Source organism: Lytechinus variegatus, chromosome 6, assembly GCF_018143015.1.
Source record: "Lytechinus variegatus isolate NC3 chromosome 6, Lvar_3.0, whole genome shotgun sequence".
Classification (NCBI taxonomy): Eukaryota; Metazoa; Echinodermata; class Echinoidea; order Temnopleuroida; family Toxopneustidae; genus Lytechinus; species Lytechinus variegatus.
In genome coordinates, this window is record NC_054745.1 from 19,901,925 (window position 1) to 19,924,490 (window position 22,566).

A 22,566-nucleotide genomic window follows, 5' to 3' on the forward strand; every position below is an offset into this window, starting at 1 on the left:
CCCCGACCCCCCCCCCCCCCGCTTCCGCCGCCTATGGGGGGGCACATAGGGGGATATCTCGTTTTGCCCCCAAAAAAATTTATTTGGGGGGGGCAAGTGCCCCCTGCCCCCCCCCCCCCTGCTTCCGGCGCCCTTGAGAAAGTGTGTAGATCGGAAGTTGGCAAGATCCGGGAGTGTTTTTATTGCATTTCCATATGACACAAGTTTTTTTCATGTCCATGCAGTTCTATAAACAGAATGGCCAGTGGAGGTCCTTCCTTTAGTATATATAACTATCATGTATATTGTATTGGTACATGTTAGGTTTTTTCACAGATTAAACAGAATTTATCCATACTTTGTTCTCAAATTGCCGGTGAACGGAGCAGCAAGCAGGAGGGCACCAGGATGTAGCCAGGAATTCCAGTGGGTGATGCCCAACTATACTCCAGTAAGTTATGATCTCTTTTTTTATTTCATTTATATTTGTAGTAGTTATTTGTAGGTATTTATGTCCAAAAATTTTTTTCGCCATGACCGTCTCTGGTCGGAAAGTGCGCACAATAAGACATCAATATTATGACTGTTACCAGCATTATTATTAAAAGGCTAAACATTCGCATCATTGAGTTATCATACTTATATTCTTTATTTGACAATAAAATACCTGTAGATCTATATAGGTTTATATTCGAAGTGAAGGATGTTTATTGTTCATGTCAGCTTGCCATATCAAACAGCGTTTGACCCCTGCCACGTTTGAGAAATGCGATTTTATATCAAGAATATTAATGTCATTAATTGCACCGAACAGATCATTAGTAAGGGTTGAATTTTTGTAACATAAGAATGAGAATAGACAGAAAAAGATAGCGAGCGAGGGGAAAAGGGTGGGATGTGCCAAGGACGGTTGAGTAATCAGTACATGCAGACACGTAATGCCTAGTTGAGTATTAGGCACGGTTCTAGGTGCCCTCTCCCACAAATATATATATATATATTGTTTCCCATATATATATATATATATATGTATATATATGAAGAGCTCACTTTCAAAAGGGGTTAGGTCCATTTTTCATGAAATTTGATTTTTATGTCTCGATGTATAGATTTTTAGTAGCTCGAAAAGATGATACCATAGAAAAGTTGAAATTCCTATTAAAAAGTGAACTAAAAAGGCAAAGAAAAAGCACTTTTTTTCAAAAGGGGTTAGATCCATTTCAGTTTAGTTGCAAAAGGGGTTAGGTCCACACAGATCTTTTTTTGGAAAAGAATATCTTAGAAATATGAAGACAGGTAGATTTATTTTATACCCAATTTAATGTTCTCATGGTAGGGTATCATGAAAATTCAGTTTCGCATAAAAATATTGCAATATAGGAGAATTAAAAAATATGCTTTTCTTTCAGTGGATCTAAATCATTTTACAACTAATCTCTTCTGAATAACTCATTTGTGAAAAGGGGTTAGGTCCAATTTTCGTAATTTTTTTGTTTGTCGTCTCTAAACCTCTAAACTTTTTGGTCCACAATGATATTTTTTTGGAAAAATATATATATAAAAAATTTGAAGACAGGTAGATTTCTTGTATACCCAATTTTATGTTCACATTAAAAGGTAGTACATCATGACAATTTAGATATTGCAATAAGTGAGTATAAAATAACATGTTTTTTTCTTGGAGTGGTCCAAAGAGGACCTAAACCCTTTTGCAACTAAACTCTTCACACACACACACATATACATACATGTATATACATGTATATATATATATGTATATATATATACATACACAACAGAAAAAGTAAGTCCCCCCTAAATCAAATGGCTGTAACTTTTGAACAGAACTATTTTGAGATATGATATTTCGTAGGTGGTTTTCTACACCCGTTGCGCAACTCCTGGAGAAAAATGAAATTGATCGGTTGAGTCATGCATGATTAATCAAAGATTGAATTAAAAATGACCATTTTTGAAAGTCACAAGAGTCGTTTTTTAGATTGTGCAAATACAAAGTTGGGCAAAACTTGTTTTCAGGTGAATTTTATGGTGGTAATGTTGTTTTACTATCCATCATTTAGCTACTCCATATACAATTTTGATATCGTATGTTCATGGTGGAGTGAGCACAATATTGCAGGAGCCGTGGAAGCGGGGGGAGGCTCAGCCCCCTCCCACTTTTTTTTCAAAAGCATGTACAAAAATGTAAAAATGACCATACGATTGTGATTTTTTTGCATGCTCAGCCCCCCCCCCCCCTCCAACACACACTTTTGGCTCAGCCCCTCCCCCATTCTTTGAAAACCGTTCCGCGGCCACTGTATTGTGACGTATCATCATAGGGGTTTTTGGTAGTGTCCTCTACAACTTGTTAGGTCATGATAAAATTTGAAAATGTTGGTGGCTCCCCTGATTATAGGCCCCTCCTCATTTTAAAATTCTGGATCCACCACTGATTTGTCCATACATTCAACTGATCATGAGAAATTGTTAGGACAATAATACATTATGCAGTATACAGAGTATTCAATCCTAGGTTTTCGAATGTGCTCGCTCAACCATGGAAATGTTAAAAGTTCGGAAAGGGTGTGGTGACAGAAATCATGGATGATAAATACAACAGCAATTAAAGTCACATTTGAACAGAATTTGTCCCCAATATTCACTTTATTACCCTTTAAATTGAGTCTGTGACATTGAAAATACCCATTTTCCCACTTTTATGCGTGCTCACTCATCCATAAATTAACAAATCGATTTCATCTTTGCACAGAAGTCTGCCCATAGGTTGATAAACATTACTGCCAAATGAAATTGCTAAAGACAGCCTTGAAAAAAGTTCCACCATATTGAATAAGTGGTTACTTATTCTTAAACATATGCACCCATAATGTACACAAGTCTATGGGAGAGAAGTCAAAATTTTAACAAATATGAAATGAGGGTTTGTTTCATGTACGGTTTGTGTTACTTCTGCCAACAGTTATTTCATGAAACTTCGCACATGGCTTCAGAGTAACATTATCCAAAAGGCACGCACACCAAAATAACCATTCGATACGGCACAGAGTGGGGCCAAGGCCTTGAACTTTCTTCTCATTTGCATAATTTCCGAATATTGTGTGCTCACTGATGCATTAAACATCGGGATTTTCATAAAAATCAAATCAAATGAACCATGCAAGGAGGTTTGTGACAGATATCCATAGTTACAAACTGCATTTTCTCCAATAACGTAAAGAAGAGCTAATCGCATTCCACATGTTCATTCAAGCGTGAATGTTTAATTAAACGCCTTTGAATCATTTAAGCATGTTAATTGGTCATGAACATAACGAAAAAGTTGATAAAAGATCAGTTTCAGTTACCAAAATGAAACAATACTTGCCAATGATATTTGAAAATCGTATCTTTTGTTTTCAATGAATGTTCATTGAACCGTGAAACGATGAATATTGTTGAAGATACTCTTCCCAAAAATAGCTGTCATCATATCAAATCATTTTTATTGATAAAAGTGTGTAAAAATCCACTTATAGGAAATTTGTACTTGTGTTTATTCAACCGTGAAATTTAGCCAAAAAGGTTGTATCGTCTTTTAGAAAGTGCCTTTTACAAGCCTTCTGACTATTTTTCATGGTAAGAATGTGGAATTAGTTTCAATAAAATTGAATCAAAGTCATGATATTTGGCTTGTGACTTTTGAAAAGTGACATTTTTGCCTTCTGACGGTGTTCACTGAAGCATGACGTAAAATACGTCCATAACATTTACTCGGAGGGTAGCTTATAAAATTACCTACAGGGGGGACTTACTTTTTTTGCTGTGTATATAAATATGTATGTGTTTGTGTGGGTGAAATTATACATATAATACAGCTTTGGCAACTCTTTTATTTGAATATTTTTGAAAGAAATTGATGAAGAGAAGAATGGTAGGCGTAGCTTAAATCAAGGTTCCCAAGAGCTATCTGCCCTTTGGAAAAGTTGGTGATGCCGAAAAAAATTCTCAGCCGGGAATCGAACATGGCATGTTACATGGGCCCCCAGCTTGGAACACCGGTGCCTTAACTACAAGACCACAGAGACTGGTTAGTTGCAAGGGCAACCCACCTACACCCGACAAAGGAAACTGTAATTGGTATAGTGTCGAAAATCTGTTTATCTGACGGTCAATCGGATCGGCTTATAGTAATCAGTCGGGTCGCGTGGACGTGCGAAATCACTCGGGTTTTGGATTTCGATGCGATTTTTTTTTCTAATGGAGTCTTCAATTGGACAAACACGCTAGGAAAATTGAAACTTAATAAAATGACAAGGATTTATTTGGGTGTCACATAATGTAGACTGGTTTCATTCTAGTATCATAAGCTAAATACTCAGTAAACGTTTTACACTTCAAGCTGTTTTTTTCTCTTTCTCTCTCTCTTTCTCAGAACTAACAGATATGGATGGTCGGACCTCATTACACAGTGCTGCTTCCAATGGTCATATTGATTTCATCGAGTACTTGATCAGTCAAGGGGCTGATGTCAATTCGGGGGAATAATTATGGTAAGACCGTATTACACAGTGGTGCTAAGAATTGTCATATTGGCGCCACCAAATATCTGATCAGCCAAGGAGCTGAGGTCGATAAGGAGGATAACAATGGTCAGACTGCATTACACACTGCTGTTGAAAGAATGCTATTGGCTATTTGATTAGCCAAGGAGCTAAGGTCAATATGGAGGATAAAGAAGGGCAAATTGCATTACACAGTGCTGCTAAGGGTGGTCATAGTGACGTCATCCCATATCTGATTATTCAAGGAGCTGAGGTCAACATGGAGAATAACGATGGGTGGACTGCATTGCACATTGCTGCTAAGAATGGTCGTATTGACGTCATCGAATGGTTGATTGACCATGAAGCTGAGGTCAATAAGGAGGATAATCATGGTGAGACTGCATTACACATTGCTGCTAAGAATGGTCGTATTGACGTCATCGAATATCTGATCAGCCATGAAGCTGAGGTCAATAAGGAGGATAACAATGCTGAGACTGCATTACACATTGCTGCTAAGAATGGTCGTATTGACGTCATCGAATGTTTGATTAGCCATGAAGCTGAGGTCAATAATGAGGATAATCATGGTGAGACTGCATTACACATTGCTGCTAAGAATGGTCGTATTGACGTCATCGAATGTTTGATTAGCCATGAAGCTGAGGTCAATAAGGAGGATAATCATGGTGAGACTGCATTACACATTGCTGCTAAGAATGGTCGTATTGACGTCATCAAATGTTTGATCAGCCATGGAGCTAAGGTCAATATGGAGGATAATAATGGTGAGACTGCAGTACACATTGCTGCTAAGAATGGTCGTATTGACGTCATCGAATGTTTGATCAGCCATGGAGCTGAGGTCAATAAGGAGGATAATAATGGTGAGACTGCATTGCACATTGCTGCTAAGAATGGTCGTATTGACGTCATCAAATATCTGATCAGCCATGGAGCTGAGGTCAATAAGGAGGATAACAATGGTGAGACTGCATTGCACATTGCTGCTAAGAATGGTCGTATTGACTTCATCAAATATCTGATCAGCCATGGAGCTGAGGTCAATAAGGAGGATAACAATGGTGAGACTGCATTACACATTGCTGCTAAGAATGGTCGTATTGACTTCATCAAATATCTGATCAGCCATGAAGCTGAGGTCAATAAGGAGGATAACAATGGTGAGACTGCATTACACATTGCTGCTAAGAATGGTTGTATTGACGTCATCGAATGTTTGATCAGCCATGAAGCTGAGGTCAATAAGGAGGATAATAATGGTGAGACTGCATTACACATTGCTGCTAAGAATGGTCGTATTGACGTCATCAAATATCTGATCAGCCATGGAGCTGAGGTCAATAAGGAGGATAATAATGGTGAGACTGCATTACACATTGCTGCTAAGAATGGTCGTATTGACGTCATCGAATGTTTGATTAGCCATGAAGCTGAGGTCAATAAGGAGGATAATCATGGTGAGACTGCATTACACATTGCTGCTAAGAATGGTCGTATTGACGTCATCGAATGTTTGATTAGCCATGAAGCTGAGGTCAATAAGGAGGATAATCATGGTGAGACTGCATTACACATTGCTGCTAAGAATGGTCGTATTGACGTCATCGAATGTTTGATTAGCCATGAAGCTGAGGTCAATAAGGAGGATAATCATGGTGAGACTGCATTACACATTGCTGCTAAGAATGGTCGTATTGACGTCATCAAATATCTGATCAGCCATGGAGCTGAGGTCAATAAGGAGGATAATAATGGTGAGACTGCATTACACATTGCTGCTAAGAATGGTCGTATTGACACCATCGAATGTTTGATTAGCCATGAAGATGAGGTCAATAAGAAGGATAATCATGGTGAGACTGCATTGCACATTGCTACTAAGAATGGTCGTATTAACGTCATCGAATGTTTGATTAGCCATGGAGATGAGGTCAATAAGAAGGATAATCATGGTGAGACTGCATTGCACATTGCTACTAAGAATGGTCGTATTAACGCCATCGAATGTTTGATTAGCCATGAAGCTGAGGTCAATAAGGAGGATAATCAAGGTGAGACTGCATTACACATTGCTGCTAAGAATGGTCGTATTGACGCTATCGAATGTTTGATTAGCCATGAAGTTGAGGTCAATAAAGAGGATAATCAAGGTGAGACTGCATTACACATTGCTGCTAAGAATGGTCGTATTGACGTCATCGAATATCTGATCAGCCCTGAAGTTGAGGTCAATAAAAAAGATATTGAATGGTGAGACTGCATTACACATTGCTGCTAAGAATGGTCGTATTGACGTCATCGAATGTTTGATTAGCCATGAAGCTGAGGTCGAATAAGGAGGATAATAATGGTGAGACTGCATTACACATTGCTGCTAAGAATGGTCGTATTGACGTCATCGAATGTTTGATTAGCTATGAAGCTGAGGTCAATAAGGAGGATAATCATGGTGAGACTGCATTACACATTGCTGCTAAGAATGGTCGTATTGACGTCATCGAATGTTTGATTAGCCATGAAGATGAGGTCAATAAGAAGGATAATCATGGTGAGACTGCATTGCACATTGCTACTAAGAATGGTCGTATTAACGTCATCGAATGTTTGATTAGCCATGAAGATGAGGTCAATAAGAAGAATAATCATGGTGAGACTGCATTGCACATTGCTACTAAGAATGGTCGTATTAGCGCCATCGAATGTTTGATTAGCCATGAAGCTGAGGTCAATAAGGAGGATAATCAAGGTGAGACTGCATTACACATTGCTGCTAAGAATGGTCGTATTGACGTCATCGAATGTTTGATTAGCCATGAAGTTGAGGTCAATAAAGAGGATAATCAAGGTGAGACTGTATTACACATTGCTGCTAAGAATGGTCGTATTGACGTCATCGAATGGTTGATTAACCATAAAGCTGAGGTCAATAAAGAGGATAATCATGGTGAGACTGCATTGCACATTGCTACTAAGAATGGTCGTATTGACGTCATCGAATGTTTGATTAGCCATGAAGCTGAGGTCAATAGTGAGGATAATCATGGTGAGACTGCATTACACATTGCTGCTAAGAATGGTCGTATTGACGTCATCGAATGTTTGATTAGCCATGAAGCTGAGGTCAATAAGGAGGATAATCATGGTGAGACTGCATTACACATTGCTGCTAAGAATGGTCGTATTGACGTCATCGAATGTTTGATTAGCCATGAAGCTGAGGTCAATAAGGAGGATAATCATGGTGAGACTGCATTACACATTGCTGCTAAGAATGGTCGTATTGACGTCATCGAATGTTTGATCAGCCATGGAGCTGAGGTCAATAAGTGAACAACTTCCTCAATTTTAATGACAAGTAACATCAGTACAATACAATACTTACAAATATCAAGCTTTGAATAGTGGAGTCACTTTCATCATGAATCTTCAAGCTTTGAATAGTGGAGTACCATACAAATCTTTAGGTGAAAAGCACATTATCTTGTCTATCCATGCTGATGATCGTTAAGTGTGCATGTTAGACACCTCTTGACTTTCAATGTGTTTTATAATGTAGATGTTGGAACTCCTGTGTTGATGCCGGAGCTCTTTACTACATGTTCTTTGTAATAGCATGTTGTTATATTCAAACTCTACAAGAATATCTTCCTAAATTTCAGTTACCTGTACCATATTGAGGTTCGATTACATGTAGTTGATTACTTGATCTACTTATATCATTGACCTAAAGGTGAAGAACTCATTGCTTCGTTGCTTTATTCATTTATGCTGTTTATTTTTTAGCATGCAAATATTACACCATATACATGTATACGTATGAATCTCAAAGCAATTTAGATATTGGAATTTCGGTGCTGCCGTGGGTTGTTTCCAACTCCATGCGTAGCTGTGTTCTCTGTACTACTTTGTAAAGGCATGCTACATTCAAATACTAAGTGAAACACTCAGTATTACTTCACTGATCGTAATTATTACAGGAACCTTCTCAGTCTTTGGTCTTTATTCACGAGTAACAACATCGTTTTTTTGAATAGTTGAGTTATATTTCTGATCTTCATAAGGAAAGTTTCTTTTTAATTCATTAATGTGGTCTTCTTCTATTTTTGAATGTGTAAATGTGTGTAAACTCACATGACAAAACTCCATACATCTTTAAAGCGTTATAGATGTTGGAATAATGGTGCTATGCTGGGTAACCAAACAGCGTAAACATTCCTTAATGTAGTTATTAGATCACATTCAGTACAATGTACTCTTGGTATAATGCTTTACTCCTTTTACTCATTTGCATTGGGGTGCTCATTCAGGCATTTGCGTTGCTTGTGTGATGACTGCGCCGCTAGCGCTGATTTTCTTATTCTAGAGAGAATGGAGCCTTTGGAGCGCGGTGGCTTATGTGGGAATGGAGGGGTCGGGGGCGGATCAACGGGGGGTTGAGAGGGGTCGTACGGGTGGGGGGAGGGTTCTGGGCGTTTATTGGGTGTTGCGATCGCTGATGCTGTGCTGTGGAGGTCCTCACAGTGGCGTTGCGGCGACACCACACGCCCCCGCGGGGGCGTGTGGTGTCGCTTGCGAGCGACTCTCCCCATCGCTTAGGTAAAGCGGGGAGAGACATTTTGTTTAGGGATATTTTGTAGCCAATCGGAGGGAGATCATTACGCGATTCCTGTGTTTAAAAAATACCCCACCAGATTATAACACAGGAACCCCATTGCCCTGCGTGTTGTGGCAGTGGGAGCTCAAGTGGCCCCAATTTCAGATTTTGGGAGAGCTTCGATTTCTCTCGTTTAAACTGGAGTGGGGTTCATCTGACTGATTTGTGTGTAAGTCAATGGGAGCTCAAGTGGGGAATCTGGAACCCCAATTTCAGATTTTGGGAGAGCTTGATTTCTCTGTTTAAACTGGGGTGGGTCGATTTAGTGACTGCAGCTGCTGATAAGAGCCGAGAAAACCAGTGCATGCCACCACAACAGCATGGAGTGGGATTGCAGCTGTCCTTGTTAATAGTACAAACAAACTCTTCAGAGCTTCCTGACTGACAGTAATCTTGAAAGAATGAATTTGTATTCTATTTTTTAGGACATTTGCATATCTAGACCCGATTCGAAATTTAGATCGATGAAGATCGAAATGAAACTTTGAACGATGCAAAATGACCCACAATTGCCGAAATATCAATAAGTAAAAAAAAAATCACCCCAGTTATAACTCTTCTCTCTCTCTCTCTCTCTTGCTCTCTTTCTCTGCAAGGCCGTATGAAGGTCACTTCTCCTTGGGGAAGGTGGATTAACTGGGAGAGTGTGTGGTTGTTTACTTAAGGATAACCATTCCTGCAAAGGTCTACATAGCTTTTTGCTGATGGGGGGGCGAGTAAAAGTAGCTTGGAATTTGAAATTTGGGTGTCGGATGAGATCCATTCTTGAAGGGGAATCCAGCCTTGGCCATAAAATGTTGTGTTGGGAAGGAGAAAAATAAATTAAACAGAATGGTGAAAGTTTGAAATAAATTGGACAAGCAATAAGAAAGTTATAGCTGCTTTAAGATTGAGATCACTAATACTATGTAGATTTCAAATTGGCAATTGCGTATATAAATTATGACAAGGGGCAAGGACTTTCCCATAGGCCATGTACTTTATTATCAGGGATTTGTGTTTTCTCCAAAGTACTCATTCCCCTGGGGCAGTAATCTAAATATAACCCATGTAGTATATTGTTTTATGTCCTCATGAAAGAAAAATAATATTTGAAATAAAACTTTTGGGAAAAATGACATTTTAGCCATAATATGTATTGGAGTACATGGAAGAGTAGTCCTTGCCTTACATCACTATGACATCCCATATGCGGCCAATTTGAAATCTCCATGGGTATAGTGATTACCAATATTTACAACTTTTAAAAATTCATATCTTTCTTTTTGGTTTTCCAATATTGTTCAAACTTTCACCTATCAACTTGTCTGATTTTTATTTTCCATATAAAAACAAGTTTTTATTTGGGTTGGATTCCCCTTTAAACACACATTTTCGTAATGTTGTTCGAGTGTGACATCGCACGTCTTTGCCGCTTTGCCAGTGCGGGGATCTCCATAGCATTGGTGATCGCGGTATCCGGGTGAATCAGGGTACTAATGGATAATTCGTTTTTCCTTTCTGATCAGCGCAGAGCGAAAACGGTTCGGTCTTTGAAAACACTAAAACGAAATCACAGCAATAAAAAACGTGCTGTGATTTCGATTCTGTTGATCAAAAACAGAATATTGAAATCAGAAACGCTTTTGGGCTCTTTCTGATTTCTCATTTTTATATTTGTGTTTTATGTATCAAAAACAAAATTAGAGCACACTTTTCGCTCTGTGATTCCGTTTGGAAAAACGCATACAGCGAAGACGAAATCGGAAACTCGCTTTCACTTCCTGCTCTGTAATTTTGGTGCCCGCAGAGCCAACAGCCACATCGGAATACCGTTTCCGCTCGTCTCTGAGCAGACTTGTCCTTTCTTTAAGTATATTAACGAGCGCCCTCTACGTTTTCAATCATTATACACGTGCATGCGTGAATATTAAATCTTCTCCCCGGATCATCTCTCTCGTGAATATCAAATCTTCTCTCATAAACATGATAAATCTTACTAGTAGTATTTCCATAACTTACAGGTTTGTTTACAGATGTTTATTTTTTTGTGATACAACAATCAAGATATGGTGAATAATTTGTTAGATTTTAGGTTGTACTGTTTTGGACTGTTACAGATATAAGTATGTACATGAATGTAAGAGAAAAGAATATATATTCCTTGTAATAATCATGGAATCAATCTTGTTAGAAAAAATTTATATCAGTGTTTTGAGAACAAATTGAATTGATTTAGAATTTATTCATGACACTGTTTTATTAATTTTCGTTAAGAATTATCAAATGTATGGATGTATTGATCGCAATATACATTCTTAACCAAGCGTTGTATTTATGGTGTAATTTGATTTGATATCGCTTTTTAATTTATGATAATGAATGCAATATTATACTATGTTCAAGTTTGTTTGATGAGAGAAGAGAAAAAAAGATTATTAAACAAAATGCAGCGCAGTGCATGCATGTTGACCGGCAGGAAGTTGGTTGGATATTCACAATTCAAACTGTGAAGATGAACACTTTGATATTTAGGTTCGATATTAAAATGCGTGTGAAGTTGAACCAGTATTCTATATTAAAAATTAAGAGTTTTGAAGACTAACTAAGGGATTTAACTGGTGAAGTGCGTCTCGGGCAACCATAAAAACACTGGCATGCCCAAGTGCAAGAGTATTTAGGGGACCAACTAGGGTGAATAAAAGGGCATACAATTATTTACTTTTGATTTTTTTTCAAGGGGCCCAAAGGGTTATTAACTTATAAAACTCGACTCAAGCAATCAAATGAAAAGTAATTTTGACCCGACCTAGTGGAGTCAACAAAATTCCTTGGCATATATAAAGATTCTAATTTATCGTGGAAGACTCGTGTGAACTACTTATGTAAATTATTATCTCGTAACTCGGGAGTTTAAAAAAAAAACTTAAATATGAATTTCCTCACCATATTCTACTATCAATATACTTCACTCTCATATCATCCTACCTCAACTATGGTATTTTAGCCTGGGGCAACGGGGCAAAATTCCTGCTTGATAGGATTTTATTACTCCAGAACCTATCTCATACATATCCATTATTTTTTAAAAAATAAACTCCTTCGTATTTTTAATCTTTATACCTATAACTTAGGAATCTTTATGTATCAGTTAAATGCCAATGATATTCCTTCTGTTATTGCCTCCCTTTTTTAAAAAAAAATAGCAATGTCCACGGATATCCTACTCGGCAAAGTAATCTTTTCCATCTTCCTCGTGTAAGAACTTGCCAAAAGGAATATCACTTTTACAGGTCCAAAATATTGGAATGCCCTCCATAATGAACTATTACATTCACCCTCAATATATGTCTTCCCCCGGGGGGGGGGGGGGCACTCGACCAAAAAAGTGGTAGGGGTGTGCCGCGGGCGAGACAAAAAACGGGGGCCTTGGAGCGGGCTTATTGTAAAAAGGAGGGTCCTCGGAACGGGCTTCTGAACTACAATTTTGTGAAAACGGGGGTCCGTGGAACGGATCGCCAGCGTGTGAGTACTTGTGTATGCACCCCTATGGAACTGGCTTGTTGGGGAGTCAAGATGAGTAGATTGGCGCTGATTAGAGATTGGGAGACATGCGCCCTCTATGTTAGCTTTTGGGAAAGGGCTCTTCCAAACAACAAGGTCCAATCTGGACTAGGTGCGCTCGGGCAGAGACGATGGTCGGACAGCGCTCGGCGGCCGCTTTTCACCAAAATTGCAGCAGATCAATGCAACCGGAACGGCGTAACGAAAAATATGCGAAGCTTTGGAGCGGATTTCTTTCTTCTTTTTTCTCGATAAGAACAAAATGCTATGCCTTGGAGCGGCTTTCTTTGTTTTTTTTCTCAATAAGACAAAAATGCTATGCCATGGAACGGAAATTTGGGTGTAAAAATGGGGGTCCCCTCCGCGGCACATACCCACTATGCATTATATACTGAGTGCCCCCCCCCCCCCGGGATGTCTTCCGACGAAAGCTGGAACACCATCTTCTCAAGGACTATACTTAGTACAAACACAGTTGTGTATCTTTCTATCAGTTATAGTCTTTTTCCATTCGCTCTACTGGTTTATGCTGAATTATTTTTTTCATGTTTTATTTTCTCATTGCTCCTTTATCATCGTTGCGCGTGGGTTGTCTTAATCTTTGGAAGCTGTCCCTTCCGCTCATTGCTTCCTGATGCCATATATTTTTTTTTCCACTCTTAGCAATAATTATTTCCATTCTCCTACAGGCTCTAATTCAATTTGTTACTTTTTACACTTATTTCTTCCTACTCATCACTTATGTATTTGTGTCTCCCCCGCTTTTGTTTACTTTTTCGTTTGCCCTTTTATTCGGACATTATTCATTATTTCGTTTGATTTACAAACTTATTTTTTAAGTGCTCTGTTTAATGTCCATTTTATGGTGTGAATATAACTTGCAGCTTGCGCTATGCGCTCGCATTATTTGATTTGCCAAATTATATAACAAACTACTACTCCCCACCTTTTTATGACAATTTACCAAAACTTTCGTTTCACGATTTGCGCTCGCATTTTTGCTAAAAATATATCAACTCACAAATCCTATTCACGATTACAAAAGTGCTTAAAATATGCAGTTTTCAGGCCTCAGTGTCAACATATTTCACTCACCCATTAGGCTTATTACATTCATAAATATGATAATAATATTTTCATAAATTCTTAATGACTAAATTGTCCCTTTTCAGGAAAGAATATCGACAATATCACAGTTTCATATGTTTCATATCGCGCTTAGGAAGAGGAATAAGAAAGTTGTAATCATTTTCATATGATGACAAAATGTCCTTAGACCTAGAATGTCCAGGTCCTAGGTCAAAATAATAAAGAAGATATCAGCTCGCGCTTCACACTCACATTATTTATTAAGTGCTTTCCACATCCACTTCACAATTTCCCTACACGATACTTTCGATAGTGCTCAAATTCACAAATTTCATACAGGAATATCAAGTATTTTGCATTATTGATTTTCGTGATAAAAATATCAGAATGCCCAGATTCTGTCTAACTCTAAAACATGGACACAAAATTGAGATATGCAGTTTCATCTTTATTCAAAACGTGCTAAAATTGCCCAGATCAGATGGCGCTTTGCGCTCGCAAAATTAATGTAGGAAAAAACCAAATTACCCATTCTTTTTCATGATTTAAAAAACATGAATAGAGTGTCCCATTTTTAGGTCTTAAATCTCAATTATTTTTTCCGCTCGCGCTTCGCGCTCGCATCAATTGTTTGGTTTTGTACCTATACCGTTAATGATTTATACAAAAAGTGCTAAGAATGTCATTTTTGTTAGGTCAGAATGTCAAAAGAAATTCAGCTCGAGCTTCGCGCTCGCATTATTTAATAGTTGAAATATGTAACGTTTTAATGGCTAAATAACTGCAAAACCTCCTTAACATGTCCCTTTTCGATCAAGCCAGAAACCAAAACTTAAAAATTTCCGCTCGCGCTTTGCGCTTGCAGTAATTATCTAGTTACATACGCATCTTGTTCAGGTTCACAAACATTGCCCAGAATAGTCAATTTTCAGGTTAAAATATATACATGCAATTCAAAAAAAATTCAGCTCGCGCTTTGCGGTCACATTGCTGTTTCGATGAGAATCATATCTTGCTTAATATAGGCTAATATGGAGCTTAAAATATCAAGTTTTGAAGTCAATATACAAAACATATTTCATCTCGGATATCGAGCTTTCATTATTTTTCAATTTACAAATTGATATTTTCAAGTGCTCTGTAAAATGTCCGTGTTAGGTCTAAATATTAATATTTTCAGCTCACGCTGCTCAGTCGCATATTTGATTTGCATAGGCCTACTTCTTTATAAATTCTTACAAACCGTCCTTAAAATACACCTTAAACGAATTGTTTACTATCATGATTGCTAATTTGTTTAGAAAAACACTGTTTTTGATTATGTCATATTGTTTACAATTGTTTACAATTTAGTAATTTTGGTACTTAATTTCCTTCTTCAATGTTGCTTTCACCCAAGAATAATACACACAAGAACACCTTGTAATTTTGCCATTTAGGGCCTAAGTGGTAAAATTACAAGGTGTTCTTGTGTGTATTATCTTTGCATAAAGTTTTTTAGCTTACTGGAATGTGGACCAATAGTTTCGTAATTTGTAGCTTCTTGTTAGTTGAATTGTTTTAAAATAACAGTTGCGTTATCGATTTTCAATATATTTCTACCTATAAAGGTGTCTTTTTTACGTTTTATCTATTTGCCTGATTTCTTTCTTGAAATTGAACCCAAAATAAATATTTAAAAAATCAGATCAGTTGGAATCGGAGATATTCAGCATTTGTGATTATTATGACTAATCGTGTTCAATTGATCTATGAAAACTTAGTATGAGGGCCAGTTTACACATTTTCTGATGAATATATGCATAGCCAAACGGGAGATTTCGGGTGCAAGACCCCCCCCCCCCCCCCATTTTTCATGATGCAGAAGGCGCCGCTAAACAAAAAAAAGGAAAAAAGAGGAAAGTGAGAGAACAGGAAAAAGAGCAATATAAAAGAGAAAGAAAAAATTATCAACGTAAGACAAAGTAGAAAATATTTCAAAAAACCTGTGCCACCGACCAAAACTTTAAAAGGGTCCCGCTTTATTCTAGCATTGATGCTGGAGAGAAGGAAGGATTTACTGGGGGTAAATGTCCTCGAGGGTAATTGTCCGGGGGTAGTTGTCCAGGGGATAATTTTCCGGGGGTAGTTGTTCGGGAGGTAGTTGTCCGGGGGTAATTGGTCCGGGGGGTAATTGCCGGGGGTAATTGTCCGGGGGTAGTTGTCCGGGGGTAGTTGACCGGGGGTAGTTGTCCGGGGGGTAATTGTCTGGGGGGTAATTGTCCTCGGGGGGTAATTGTCCGGGGGTAGTTTTCCGGGAGTAATTGTCCGGGGGGTAATTGTCCTAGAACCAGGTAAATGGGTACCTGGCAGGGTTAATTCCTTAAATGCACCAAGCGCCTTTAGCAGCTGGAGCTATACTGCCGGGGTAATATATAGTGCGCCACTCCCGGGGGGCAACTTCCATTCACGAGTGGATACCATGCGCGACCATGGGGTCTCGAAAAGCACCCTAAACACGTAATTTCCATATTCTGAAAATGCACCCCTTAACAAGTATTGGCGTGTGAAACCCTACCCTAACAAGTATTGGAAACAAAACGATACTCTTAGCAAATATTCCCCGAAATGAACCCCTAAACAAGTACAGGAATGTTTTATTGTTACGGGTCCTTCGGTCGTCGGCTTTACCTTATTTGGTTTAGTACGATCCCACCTTCTACACCTCGCGCAAAACGGACTCTAAACACGAAGTGTTGGGGCAAAAAGGACATCCTTTATAAAACATTTTAATTTTGTTTTATCATCCCCGCAAATTTGACCCTAAACACGTAAATTTCCTAGCGAAATAGATACCTTTTTTCATTATTTTTGTGTTTTTGACACCCTTATCACGTTACGTACGTAACGTGCCCTATCGTGAAAAGGACATCCTTTTTACGTGTTTTTTGGTCGCGCATGGTATCCACTCGTCAATGTAATTGGCCCCCCCCCCCCCCGGGGCGCCACTGAATAGTCAACTTGATAGATCTGCGCCTCATAATTGCTATATATTATTATTATTATTATTAGATAGTCAGAAATATGTGACATTCCAACTGAAAGCAAATCATATGTCATTGTACACATGATACGGATTGTGGTGTAAGCAAATACAAAGAGTTCATTCTACAAATGTTCTAGTGGCACAACAAGAACTTGTGGTATCGATTTTATGACGTTTTATGAAGTGTTATAGGATATCCAAGATATTGCTTAATTTCGTCGTTCGTTTCTGGTTTGCCAGATAAAACAAAATTTTAATACAATGTTGAACAGAACTAGTGCTATGTTTGACAGAAATGATTACAAACTAAGGACGCACATATGCAGATAATGATATGTCCATACAATGTTAGAAGTATTTAATGACTATTTTATATGCATCATTCACAGTTACTGTGACCAGGTTGCTTAAAGTGGCTGTAACATTCTCTCGCCAAGACGTCATTTAATATAAAGTCTTGCACGAATACATTTTATAAGTGTGTCTATCAATAATGATAATTAGAATAATAATAATAACGGTATATTTACCCAGGGTAACTACAGTCAGTTCCGAAAGTTCTCGCAGGCGGGCCCTGCTATTATTACCCGGCTAAGCTAGGCTACCGATTCAGGTACACACAGCTTTTTGAATAATTACTCCCTGCCGGTACCCATTTATCTCACCTGCGTTGAGTGCAGCACAGTGTGGATAAATTTCTTGGTGAAGAAAAACACGTCACGGCTAGGATTCGAACCCACGACCCTCTGTTTGAAAGGTGAGAGAAAGAACCACTAGACCACGACGCGCCCACTCGGAATTTTCAATATCTGCCATTTTCCCCTTCGAATTTTCAATATAAGTTATTTGGATCGAGTACAAACAGTATGTAGAGGCTTCGTGTAAAAAATCTAATCTAAGTTATTTTTGAGGAAGTGTATACTTTCATATCCAACATACTGCATGGTTTAATATTTGGTTGATTATACACCATTTTAGTTAAGATAGAATAGTCTTATGGATAAAATGCATATGTGTCATTTAATACTATTTCTATTATTAGCTTTCCACTTAATTTATTGTGTAGGGTATACGTGGAAGGAAGATGTAGTCATTTCAGCTGATTAATATTCATAGTTTGATTCATTTTATTGTTTATCCTGTTTTCTGTAATGCTTATTAGCCTTTTACTGAGATGTTAAATGTCGATCGACGTTTGTTACAACCAACTGTAATATTTTAATTTCGATTTCAAGTTACAAGTTTTCTGTTTGTTTTATAAGCACTAAATACACCCCCCCCCCCCCCGTTGTGTCCCCGTGTGTTAATAGATAGATCATTCGATTTATTCACGTAACCACGTATTACTTTATAATTCATTTAACTCGTTTGTTATCGTGCGATAGCTTCTGTGGAAACTGGTGAAAACACGTTTATTTGATGAAATTATGGAAATACAAGCATTGTTTCGAGGGATTATAACTTTTTACTTCTTGACAATTTTTGGTGATTAAAGTATCAAAAAAAGAGCAGATATTGAACTTTTTAGTCATGTGACTTTCTTTTTTAAATTTAGATACCCCCCGCCAAATGAATTTTTGACATCCTTTCTTTGAATGGTTTTTGCTCACTCATGCGTGAATGAGGAATAATCTAAGTAGTACCAGATGACGAGGAGCTTTTAAGCTTTACGTTGGTAGGTCATTTTATTTATGATTAAGTTATGATAAATCATCACTAAATCTCGGTTTCGTTTTTTTCTGGGACGCACTGTACAGTTGTCGAAACTTCGAGTTTGAGTCGTCCAGACTAACATACATGTATGCCAACCGTTAAACTACTAAACTTTAATATTGTACCTTCTATTGATTGATCTACTGTAATTTTTGAAGAACTTGTTCTTTGTATATTTATAATAATGGGGAAAATGATAAAATCATATACATTACGAGATTCATGCGTTCATAGCATGTTCTTTGTCATAATGAAATATTTGCTTTTTCTGTCAATTTATGACAAGAAAAACAAATATACATTTAAACCAAATAAATGAGGTAAGGCGTACATCTTTTGCGTGTTTTCTATAAATTTTGACTATTCGTTTTGCTTCCGCATAGTGTACTTATGACATTGAGATTAAGGAGTAGGGAAATTTGTGTTGGATATAAGAAGTCGGAAAAGGCTGTCACATTGTACAGTGCGTATCAAAAAAAACGGGACAGTTTTGAAAAGTCTATAAAAAATTTGTTTCAAATCATTATATCTATATTTTGATGTAAATAGATGCTCTAAGATCTTATCTTTGAAATGCCATTTAAAAAAATAAATTTTGTTCATGCTTGAGCGAACACGGGACGTTTTTGTCGGGGGTTCAAAAAGAGGCTTGCGCCAAAATGGCAGAAATGAGAAATTTGATGAATAGACTTTTGGCTAATCAGCAGACTCCCTCTTAATGTATTCATTACTTTTGCCATAATTTTCGAATTATGCTGTCAAATTTCATTTACAAACTTATTTATTTACCTGAATTATATTGTTTTTCATTTAAACTTCTTTTACCTCTGAATTTTCCTTCATAAGTAAGAAAAGAAGAGACTTTTTGTCAACCCAAGTAAGAAGATTTCCATTATTTATTGGGAGAATTTGTAATTATTCAAATCCTTTTATTATGTGAAACAAATTATGTAATGGTACCTTTAATAATTATTAGGTGAAACAAATTATGCTATGGTACCTATAAAAGACATGAATCCTATTTTCAAGGGGTTGTCGAATCCTTCACCAAGTTTAATTATGTGCTTGACAGGACAAACAGGAAAGGATTCATGTCTTTCAAATGGCAATGGTGGATTGAGTCAATTTTGAAGGAGCAAGATTTGGCAGATCGGGTAAAATGTATTAAAAAGTTGTGAAGCGAGCAAGCAAAAATTTCCACCTTTTTATTAAAATATCCAATCTTGTGATTTTGACATAATATTCAGAAAATGAAATCATATTTCACTTTCTATGTTTTCTGTTATTTTTACTTATTTCTTTTCCTGTTTGGGGGGGGCACTCCGAGCCCCCACCCTCAGTATGCCACTGCTCAAAGGCACCATAACCTTTGAAGCACACTATGAAAGGATTTGAGAAAAAAACACGCTCTCCCATACTCTGGTTGAAAAAAAATGTTCTTGCCTAAAGAAGGAATATTCAAAGCTAAAAGAGAACATATTAAAAAGAAATAACAACAGAACTATTTAAGCAAATAAGTAGATTTGGGAATGAATTTTGACCACATAAGTCGAAAATTATGGCAAAGATAGTGAAAAGGGTAAGAGGAAGTCTGCTGATTAGCAAGAAGTCCGACCATCATATTTATCATTTTATGCCATTTTGGCGCAGGCCTCTTTTTTTACCCCAGACAAAAACATTCCGTGTTCGCTCAAGCATGAACGAAACTAAAATATGTTAATGGTATTTGAAGGATAAGACTCCAAAGCACGTATTGACACCAAAATATAGAGATCATAACTTGAAAGGAAAATTTTATAGACTTTTCAAATCTGTCCCGTTTTTTTTGATACGCACTGTATAATTCTATTGATTGAAGTACTTAGCTGTAAAGAGGCCGATCTCTGTATCTTGATAATGATTGCTATTATACATTGGGAAATAAAAGTATTTAAATACATTTCAATTTTCTTGTGTTCATACCATGTTGTTTTTGGTATTGTAGTATTTAACCCTAATTCTCCCCGGGGCCATAATCCCCCCCCCCCTCGACAATTTTCGCGATATATCTGCTGCGCAAATCTTTTTTGACCTCGCCGCTCACTGACTTTTTACTTTCAAGTCTCACGCAAATTTTGAGACCAAATTTGTGACGCCCGGGTATGCGGTTACGACATTACGTAACATTATGTAAGAGCATATGTCAGACCAAAAATTAAATTGCTCATAAACGTACAAATCCAATGCAAATTGTATATTTAGCCAAAATTCATAAATGTATCATTATTTCTACTTTTACTGATTATCCTTCATTAATTTTGCCTTGATTATGATCAGAATAAAGTCTGGAACGATTTCCATCCAAGAAAAAAGTAAAAATCAAAGAAATACATGAGAAATAAAAAACAGACAATAAAATACATATCGGTCCTGGTACCGGAATTGTTTTCATTCACAATTGTTAGGAATGTTATAAAGAACATTTTCACCAAATAGCATTCTGGGAGCTTTATGTAGTGAATCAGAGCAAAAGTATGATTCCATGAATATATTAGCATAATTGATTCATATGAAATAAAAATGTATGAATTGTGATCGTGCAATCCGCGGCTGAGATCTTAATGGGGCATAGTACCCCCCCCCCCCCGGAATGACAAGAATCAAAATACCCCGGGAGACTTAAAGCAGATACGAACCAATAGCACCAATCTTGAGTCCTCAACTACTCGAGCCCGCCAGTTTCCTGACCCACAATGCTAGTGTAGTCTAGTAATATAGACCCATTTAAATGATAATATGCAATATATTTATTACGTAAGTAGCAAAACAATTATTTTTCCTCTCAAAACATTTTAGTTTCTTTATGAAAATACGGTAACTATAGGTCAATTTATTCTCTGTAGTTTATCTGAAAACGTATATTTTACGACTACAATATGTATTTTTAACACACAGTCAATTAGAGACAACACATACCTCAGAACCCCCCCCTTTAAAGCAATGAAATGAGTGTGCTATGTTTCATGAATGGAGAGGCTTACATACAACACAATCCCCTATAGGATATTTGTCCAGGGGTGAGGGGCCGGTAGAGCTATATCATGAGGAGGAAGAGGTAGCTGGAGGTAGGCTTGTTGTCCGAGGATTGTCATCAGGAGAGTATTTTTCCGGGGGTATGACTGTCCTGGGTTTGTCCATTGGATTGGTTCAGCGGGTTATTGTCATTGACCTTGGGTAATTGTCCCAGGGGTGATTTATTATCTTGGGAGTAGATTTCCCCGGGGGGGGGGCCACTTACATTGACGAGTGGATACCATGCGCGACCAAAAAACACGTAAAAAGGATGTCTTTTTCATAATAGGGCACGTTACGTACGTAACGTGATAAGGGTGTCAAAACACAAAAATAATGAAAAAAGGGTATCTATTTTGCTAGGAAAATTACGTGTTTAGGGTCGAATTCGCGGGGATGATAAAACAAAATTAAAATGTTTTATAAAAGATGTCCTTTTTGCCCCAACACTTCGTGTTTAGAGTCCGATTTTCACGAGGTGTAGAAGATGGGGTCGTATTAAACCAAATAAGGTAAAGCCGACGACCGAAGGACCCGTAACAATAAAACATTCCTGTTGTTTAGGGGTTCATTTCAGGGAATATTTGCCAAGAGTATCGTTTTGTTTCCAATACTTGTTAAGGGTAGGGTTTCACACGCCAATACTTGTTAAGGGATGCATTTTCAGAATATGGAAATTACGTGTTTAGGGTGCTTTTCAAGAACCCATGCATGGTCGCGCATGGTATCCACTCGTGAATGGAAGTGCCCCCCCCCCGGGTAGATTTCCCAGGGGTGATTATCATAGGGTCGTTGTCCAGGGCTGTTGTGACGGAGGGTGTCCTATAGTTTCACCTGTCCTATGGGAAGTTGTCCGGGGGTTAGTAGTGAGTTTGGTAGGTGTCTGGCCTTGTATTCAAATCCGATAAGGAAGAAGTTGCTCGTCATTCAACGTTGTGAAT

General features: G+C 37.7%; 2 protein-coding genes across 2 annotated transcripts; both read left to right on the top strand.

The window, feature by feature from the left end:
• The first annotated feature begins 272 nt into the window (after positions 1-272).
• On the top strand, positions 273-6,854 carry LOC121417623 (putative ankyrin repeat protein RF_0381). Its single transcript, XM_041611359.1, has 2 exons — positions 273-430; positions 4,415-6,854. The coding sequence occupies exon 2, from the start codon at positions 4,705-4,707 to the stop codon at positions 6,802-6,804; it is 2,100 nt and encodes a 699-aa protein (XP_041467293.1). The 5' UTR covers positions 273-430; positions 4,415-4,704; the 3' UTR covers positions 6,805-6,854.
• LOC121417624 (putative ankyrin repeat protein RF_0381) lies at positions 6,803-7,880 on the top strand. The gene has a single exon (XM_041611360.1). The coding sequence runs from the start codon at positions 6,867-6,869 to the stop codon at positions 7,878-7,880; it is 1,014 nt and encodes a 337-aa protein (XP_041467294.1). The 5' UTR covers positions 6,803-6,866.
• The last annotated feature ends 14,686 nt before the right edge of the window (positions 7,881-22,566 follow it).

Excerpts from the sequence above, each read along its gene's own strand:
- LOC121417623 (XM_041611359.1), top strand. The coding sequence starts at position 4,705 with ATGGAGGATAAAGAAGGGCAAATTGCATTACACAGTGCTGCTAAGGGT.
- LOC121417624 (XM_041611360.1), top strand. The coding sequence starts at position 6,867 with ATGAAGCTGAGGTCGAATAAGGAGGATAATAATGGTGAGACTGCATTA.